Source organism: Lutjanus erythropterus, chromosome 4, assembly GCF_056507025.1.
Source record: "Lutjanus erythropterus isolate fLutEry1 chromosome 4, fLutEry1.hap2, whole genome shotgun sequence".
Classification (NCBI taxonomy): Eukaryota; Metazoa; Chordata; class Actinopteri; order Lutjaniformes; family Lutjanidae; genus Lutjanus; species Lutjanus erythropterus.
Genome location: NC_139320.1, coordinates 30481159 through 30490119, shown reverse-complemented (window position 1 = coordinate 30490119; position 8961 = coordinate 30481159). Strand labels below are relative to the sequence as shown.

The following is an 8961-nucleotide window of genomic DNA, read 5'->3' as shown; positions in this document are numbered from 1 at the left end:
CGTCATCTGTCAAAGAAAGCAAATCACTTATTTTCTGTAAGTTATACTTTTATTGCCTATGGTTAAGAACCTGGATGTGGTATGTTGGTACATTATATAATTATATGCTGAGTATTTTATATTATACCACAATGAAAAGCAAACTCACATCGCCTGAATATTCTTGCACCATCTGCAGGTCAGGTGAGGTGATAAAATGCTAACATGAAAACATATTTCGGGGCATATCCAGGACTATGGCAGAGCTCACCTGCAGGCATCCATCACAAGCATCTACCAGCAGTGAAAAATGCTTCAGCAGGTTTGAATGAAATTTTAAAGGTGTTCTCCAGTGATGAAAATCTTGGATCCTACATTTTATATAATTCAATAGCATCATCACATCTGTCCTGTGTTCAAACACTTCAGACTGACAACATTTCCTTCACATGTTCCTCTTGAGTACAAAGTGTGTCTGCCACCAGGTACTGTGGTTCATGTGGTTTCCACCTTCAACTTGTAGTTTTTGTAGCATAATCCCAACCAGACCTTAACCAAAGACATAACGGATCAGAAAACCAACATACATTTGAGGATTTGTTCTATATTTCATCAACACGCCTTACATATTTTACTGACATAAACAAACAACATGCAAAACACAACAAAAACATGTCAATACAATTAATCACCTGTGAGGGAAATGATGATATCTGACATTTTAAATCACACAGTAAATTCAGCAGCTCAAACTGTTCATATCACACTTTACAATAAAAACTTCCCATACTGAGAGTATTAATTATTAGTCAAATATTGTGACAGTTCAACAATTCTCATCTTTTATGTTGAGTTAAAGAAGAAGCACATTATCCTCAGTGTAAGTCTTAAAGCTTGTCACAGACACTGTCCTAGTTGTTCATTTGGCTGAGTTTCATCTGTCCTGTTTGTTTCTGCTGAAATGCCTTTATATATTTAATTCAAAAATACCAAGCTCAAAAATATACTGTAGTCAAGCTAAAAATACTTCTATTTCTTCCTCTGAAGTCACATTTTTATGTCTTTAATAGCAAAGGTGTCAAAATTCTGACATGTGTTTGTCCAAAGCAATCACACAGTCTTGAAACTAGACAGGTGGATGTGTTTAAAATCACACATCTCTCTCTTTTCAATAATCATGTCATCGTGGTGTTTATGTCCTCAGCTCAGCAGCAGTTACTGGCTTCCTGTGCCTGTTTGTCCCCTCCCAGCCACACAGGGGCGCTGTTGATCTTAGTGCTCTGGGCCCGGGCGTCTTTGGACTCCCCCTGCATCCCCCCTCCCTCGCTCGCCAGCCGCTTGTGGATCTCGGAGGCCATGGTGAGGAAAGCCCTCTCCACGTTATCAGAGCTCTTAGCGCTCGTCTCCATGAAGGGGATCTTCAGAGACGAGGCCAGGTCCTGGAGACAGAAGGACAGACAGAGAGGGGGGAGCGTGGGAGAAAAAAGGAACAAGGAACAAATGAAGGAACCCAGAAGGGAAAAGTAAAGCGAATAATCACAAATCTTATTAAATTGCAAAATCATCAAATGATTCCAATACCAACATGCAAAAATATTACATTTAGTTTTGCATTCAAAATTTGGTATTTATGCATTATAAACATATTTATAATATCCTTATAGTCTGCATGTAGCAGTGTATAATGGTTATAAGCACTCATAAATATTCATAATTCTTCACAACAATTGTCACAACACAGAATTGTATTATATCTCTTAAAATAAAATGACCACTTACTGTAGAGCAACTTATAATCACATTATAATGCATTATAAAATTATTAGAATGTATTACAACTGTGGGAATTATTAAAAAAAAAAAAAAAAAACACTAGTGAGGGGCCAGGAAGTATGAAGCTTTATGATACTTGCCCTGACATTATGAAATGCTTTATTATGCAGTATGATTGTTGTTATAAGCAATAATAATGGATATTTATGATTGCATATAACTATAATAATATATGTATGTTTATAATGCATTATAGAGATGGGAAAGTGTAGATAGAGTCTTTAATTATTGATGAGTTGACATGTAAGCAATTTAATATTGTAGATGGTGTAACTGCTTTATATTCTGTTGGGTATTTTAAAACTAGACCAGAGCATCATAATTTCTGAGTTTACATTATGTTTGACATGTACAAAGTGCCAGGCCATCAGTGGAACTATGTTAAAACATTTGGGCTGTATATGTATACTTGACAGCAGTGTAGGGGGTGCAAGTATGAATCTGAAAGCAGTATGAAAAGTCAGAACTGGTCAGAACAAAGATCTTGGGCAGACATTCAGTGTTCCCGGACAGGGAGAGTTGGTTTAATCCACTGCCACTTTGATTATGCTAGCATATCCTGGTGCTGTAGGCTTCTCAAGTCATGGACAAAGATGAAACTCCCAAAGTAAATTGATCAGAGTGGTCTTGGGCCACAAAAGCACTTTGGGAGGAACCAGTTCATGCAGCTAAACCGGCTCCCTGTGGAGTCCACATTGACAGAGTAAAAACTCAGTCAGGTTCACAGAATTATAAATGGTGCAGCCCCCAAATTACTTATTCAGCTTTTTCCCACAAGCCAGAGGGGCTCACAGGCACAACACCAGGTCCAGTGTAATGAATCTGAAGTTGGTAAAAGTCAGTAACCAGATGAATAAAAGTTCTTTATGACCTTGATTTGCCTTCATGGTTCCAATCCTGAACACTCGAATATAAAGATTTTAAGTTTGATATTTGATATTATATATTTGTCATAAAGATTTTGAGGAAAGTTGAGTGTCCATGTCTCGGACTTTGTGTATTCTCTCAGTTTAAAATCTTTTTGTACAAAGTTTAATTACACCAAATACACAAAACTTCAACTACAAAATTATACTTGTGTGCACAAAATGTGTTCACACATGCACAAAATTATTCTACAGCTACAAAACTTTTTCACATGTGCACAGAATATTTCTACAGCTGCAAAATGTGCACAACATTTTTTTGCATATGCACACAAAAAGTGAATTATTTGTGAACATCGTTTAACCCTTAACACTTTATGATCCTTATTTGTCTCCATATGAAACCTGTTCCTAATAGCATTAAACAGACTCCAAAACCACATCACATTTAAGGCAAAACACTGGCTTTTAGATAGCAGCTATGTAGGAAAGGTCATATGTAGCTCATTTAATGAACCAGTTTTAGTATAGTAGTAATTGTGTTCTTCAGCCCTTTGTCAGAATAATACCTGTTAATGTGGATCTTTTCTATATATATTGCTTTTATTTGCCCAATAATTCTGCACTCCACACAGGCACCAGAGGAATGGAATTAAATTATATCATAAACAAACTCGTGCATGCTAATATTAGCATTAACATTTTACTTTGTTAACAACTTGGCCTTTTGAGTGTCACCATCCCCAGGACAAAGTCCTAGTAAAGTCCCAGTTTTGTTTTTTGTTGTTTAATGACCATTACAGCCTCCCACCTGCTACAGCTAAAGGCTGAGGCCAGGTCCACATCCTGATGTGAGTAAATTGAAAAATCCATCTTTATGTCTTCCATCCACAGCAGCCTGGAGTTTTCACGATCATAAAATATATTGTTTTGGCACAAATGCTGCACCAGAGTCATGGTTGGAGTTGTTTCATGGTACTTTGAGTTAGTGCATTTAAGCTGAGCGCTGCGTGCAGCCTGTTACCTGAGCAGTGGCAGCGTCCACCACTTTCTTACTAACGAGGTCAGACTTGTTTCCCACCAGCAGCCTGGAGACGTTTTCACAGGCATAACGATCGATCTCGTCCAACCACTGCTTCACGTTGTTAAAGGACTCCTAGGGAGAAGAACAGAGAGGGAAGAGAAGGAAGAGGAGGATGAGGAGGAGGAGGAGACGAGTTAATGTTCAAACTCGCTCCTATTGTGCTGCTGATGGTGTGACACGCTGACCTGCTCAGTGACGTCGTAGACGATGATGATGCCATGAGCTCCTCTGTAGTAGCTGGAGGTGATGGTTCGAAACCTCTCCTGACCTGCTGTGTCCCACTGAGGAACACAAACACACACACACACACACACACACACACAGTGAGATGGTGTGCCATTCCTGACTTTGCAAGTACAGCTAACATAATGCAGTATTTTTTTATTTTTCTTACGTTTTTCCAAATGTAATGTTTTCTCAATGTCTCATTTTACATTTATTTCTGTGCTCCTGTAAGTCACTTTGAATTTCCTTATGACTGAATGGTGCTATATAAATAAACTTCCCTTGTTCTGCCTTGCCTTAAAAATAAAATAGAAGACATCTACTAAAAATAAAACAGTGTTTCCAGATCAGAACTCACTCCCCACCCTCCCCTCAGCTACATCTGACAAATAAACTCTTACGATCTGTAGTTTGACCGTCTTCCCGTCCATGTCGATGGTCCTGATCTTGAAGTCGACTCCGATAGTAGAGATGTAGCTCTCGGTGTAGGTGTCATCCTGTGGAGGTGGTGTGTGACATGTGATCAACAAGACGCATTAAGTGTTAAAAAAATAAAGTGTGTCTGTGTGTGTGTGTGTATGTGTTTTGTTTTGTTTTTTTACAGGCCTACCGCGAAACGCAGCAGCAGACACGACTTTCCAACCCCAGAGTCACCAATCAGAAGAAGTTTGAACAGGTAGTCACTGGAAGAACACAAACACACAAACATAAATAATCAGACATACCGTAATTCAGTTCATTGTCTTCCACTAGGATGTGGGAAAAACTGTTGATGTTTGTCGTTAAATTTATTTTTGTAGATAATGTCCTCACAATGTTTAATATCATATCAAATGCTTATAAAACCAGACTGTAAAATGATAAGTTTCAAACCTCTGGTGCACATCCAAAAATAGTTATGACTGCAGATATTTTCATTAAACAGATCCAGACACAGATGGTGGAAAACTGCACACTCTTGTAAACACAGTGCGACTCGGAAACACAGCCAACATATTTCAGCTTTGTGTTGGCAGACAAAACATGGATTATCATTCGTGCCACTAAAAATCTTTTGTCACCTCCATGTCTGCCCGGTCACTTAGCATTTAGTCTATAACAAAATATAAGTGGTGTGTTTGATATATGTTTAAAGGAGCTATGCATAAGAATTTTAGTTTAAAACATTCAAAGATTCATTAAATTTATAAACAGAAAGTGAAGAAATAACAGTTTTGCCATCAATGCATTGTTTTGCAGAAATAACTACTGATTTAAACATGCTAACCAGTTAGCTCCGACCCGTCCTGTCCTGTAATACCACTTTGTGCCTGAAAAGGGTGACAGTGATAGTCCAACATGAGAAGAGGAAGATGTAGTGTTGCCCCGAGGATAAGAGACCAGAAGCAAAGACAGTAAAGTGATGAAGTTTGATGCTAGCAGTGCTAACCTGGCTGTTTAGCATTATACCGTGGTCTGGGTGAAGACTCTTCTCTGATCAACTGACGTGTGTTAAAACTTTTTAACGCACGCGTAGTTGAGCTCAAGTTTAATCACAGTTCAAAATTCATCCGGTACCCAACTTGTAACCATAGCAACATTAAAGAGCAAAGCTGTCACAGCTCACGCCACTTCTGAATTGGAGGCGATGTGACCGAGCGAGTGGCTGCTTGCTTCAGTTTTCCTAAATGAGAACGTCCTAACCTGCTCCGTGTGTCAGAGAAGAGGCTGAGCGACTTGCGACGTCCTATTTCAAGTTTCATGCACCTCCAAAATATTTTATGTGGTTAAAATCGACGTGACATCATTGACGTCCATGTGTCCCCTAATCAGAGCAGTCAAAGGGAGGACAAGGGACTAATTAATGAGTGAGCAGCACCTTTTATATGATCCACAGCAGCCTTTTTATAGGAACATCCTCGAAAAGGACAGATGGTTTGGAAGGAGAAAAGGGAACTTTTGGGAGTCACAAGTAAATAAACTTTCCTCCAACTGTATAACAAAGCTGATTTAAGAAAATTACCTTAATTATGAAGAAATTACTCATTTATAGAAGGAGGAATCTCAAGTGTGCTGCTGCAACACCACTTGTATTATATGCAGACAGCTGTTCACTCAAATTGAGTTACTCAATATCAACTGCTGCAAGACAGCTTAGTTGGACTAGAATTATTCCTTGTCATGGTAACAATAAGCTTCACGTCAGGTGGTTCCTCACTTCCTATTTAAATACACACACTAATTTGTGTGTAAAGTGAAGTCATGACTTTTTGATCACAAGAAGCGCAGTGGGATGTAAACAAGCCTCCTGAGTCATGTTGTGTACCATCTATAGTCACACCAGTATTTAAGTACTGTATGTTCTATATGTATGTTCTATGTATATATAATATGCTTGTTATATAGTTTAATCCCAGTTAGAGACAGACTGTGGAAACTTATCCTAGCATTACTAAAATAGTCCAGAGCCAGAAGCTGAAAATCTACATAAATTGTTTATGTCGAGAATAAATGATGAGGATCACAGACAGAAATTTAACTTTTAATGTCTACGTGCACATACGTACTACATTAAAACAGATGTGTATTTTACTAGGTGGAGTGAAACTGTGTAATTATCTCAACAATGATTTAAACTGTTGCTCAAATATTATTTAATTTAGGGAAATTTACTGGATACTATTTCATTGACTGTATTTGAGTTTTTGTTGTTGAATGTTTATGTGATCTGCGATAAGAAAAAAACATCTGCATTTATGTTCTGTTATTATTAAAAAAGGGGCAGGTAACATAAGATTTTTTCTTCTTCCAGCTAATTTGTTGGTCATAGAATATGCAGAAGTAGTTTGGATAATAGTGTAATTATTTGTTTACTTATTTATTTAATGTTTATTTGTATAGGGACAATTATGTAACCTAAGTCAATCCCACACACCATCGTGTTTGTAGCCTAAGCTCATTTGCAAAGCCTGTCCCTAGCTGGGCCTTTAAGATACAAAAGACTCTGCAACAAATACACAAAAGACAGAACAAAACACAAACAACAAGAAAATACAGACAGCACATTGCAAGACACAAACTAAAATACATAAAATAAAAAGCACCATCTTATTCAAGACTATTTGTTTTGGAAAGTAAACTTAACATTGAAACCAGCAGTATGGTCTAAATTTACTTCTCAGTTTAGGAAAAATAAAAATCCAGAACAGAGCACAGTTTGGTGTAGCAGCTGAACAGGCTCTGAGGACTACAATACCCATCAGCCACAGGGGCCTATAGCATCCAACTGCAAGTTACCTAAGTATTATCTATGCAGATAACAACACTTTTTATTCTGTAAATCCGCATGCCCACTTCATAACTCTTTAACTCTCTCTGAGTCAGTTAAAACAATAAGATCACCTATTTAGTACTTTATATTTTTATACACATGCATATAATATTAAAGCAACATATCTATCATGAAACACAGAAGTGAGCTAAAACACTAGAAGCCACACACAAGATTAATTATTGAATTGTATGATTGTGTTATAGCATTTAAATGTGAGGCCCAGGTAACACATCAGCAGACAGCAAATATTGTCTCCCTGAACTCCGTGTATCCAGGTCAGAAACGAGGCTCCCGGGTGTTATAAGGTCTTAAACTCTTCACTGTTAAAGAGCAGATGTCCATGTCAGCGTTACACAGTTAATGTCTCGTAGGATCTGAATGTTTACACCTGCATAACACAGTAACACACGCAGCATGCAGAAGGAAACAACACTTACTATTCAGGATTCATGTTCGCTGAGGTCGCTCCAGGTGACACCACAGAATAAAAAATCTGAAATTGAATCCCAGAGCTGAAAACAGTCAGATTATCTCTGACTTTGTGATGTTGTGTCCTGTGTTGTGTCGATCTGTGTTTGTGTGTGTGTGTGTGTGTATGAGTGTGTGTGTGTGTGTGTGTGTCTGTATGTGTCCTTCGGAGGGCAAATGGCAGAATAAGCCGGAGGTAGCTACCTCTCAAGCTGACTGATGAGCTGACTGGTTCAGATGCATTATTTATTAATAAAGACCAGCTCAGGTTACACCGGGGACAGCACCTGGAACCAAGACACACACATACACACACACACACACACACACACACACACACTTGCAAAGTCAGACACACACATTCAGACACACGCTGCTTTGCTGAATACAGTGACCCTGAAGGTTTAAACTAAACTTCACTGCAAGTTAACTCATTTGCTGTTTTCGTTTTTGGTGACGCGTTTGTGCCGATCTGTCATTGCTGTTGCTACCGTGGTGAGTTGCACCACGCACTGTGCTTCTGCTCGTGAATGACATCACCTCACACTGACAGCGTCTGCTGTGCGTCACACATCACCGGACAAACAAGCAGGAAGTAGTTCTCCTGGAACCACCAAGGAACTACATCTACGGCAGCATCAGCAGGTCAGTTGATGTCTTAGAGACACTGATATCAAACATGGTTTACAACACACATTTATCCATATTTCTATTTAAGACAAAGAAGAACAAAATGCACGTCTCATAAGTCTTTGATCGGGCCCTTAAACCTGCAGTAGTTGATTTTTGGCCACTTGGGGGCAGCAGAAACAAACTGTAAACTCAAGACTTTTTTTAATTTGTTGTAAATAGCATTCATTTACAGTTGTATTTCTGGCACAGAGAAGCATGAGACAGTCACACTTTGCCTCGTCTTGGCATGAGAAGTTAGCAATAAATGCCATCGTCTGGTTAGACTTTTAAATTAAAGCCTGCTGAAAAACATTTCAGGTGATGGTGGCAGGATGTTCTGAAAATATCATGGTTTGGTATCCTCTGGTGCAGGGGCTTTCATCCCAGTGTACAGGGGTACTTAATTGTAATGTTTATTGATCTCTGATTGATCATTGATTTGCTATGAAGGCTTAATCATCTTCAAACCTACTGTTTAACTGAAAAAAAAAAAGTTCACAGGTATTTCCTTGAGACAAAAT

General features: G+C 38.5%; 1 protein-coding gene across 1 annotated transcript; it reads right to left on the bottom strand.

Moving 5' to 3' along the window:
* Positions 1-290: 290 nt before the first annotated feature.
* On the bottom strand, positions 291-7885 carry LOC146328575 (ras-related protein Rab-1B-like). Its single transcript, XM_084717611.1, has 6 exons — positions 7738-7885; positions 4598-4670; positions 4389-4484; positions 3948-4043; positions 3703-3834; positions 291-1418 (listed from the first exon to the last, which is right to left on the bottom strand). The coding sequence occupies exons 1-6, from the start codon at positions 7749-7751 to the stop codon at positions 1185-1187; spliced, it is 645 nt and encodes a 214-aa protein (XP_084573737.1). The 5' UTR covers positions 7752-7885; the 3' UTR covers positions 291-1184.
* Positions 7886-8961: the final 1076 nt, after the last annotated feature.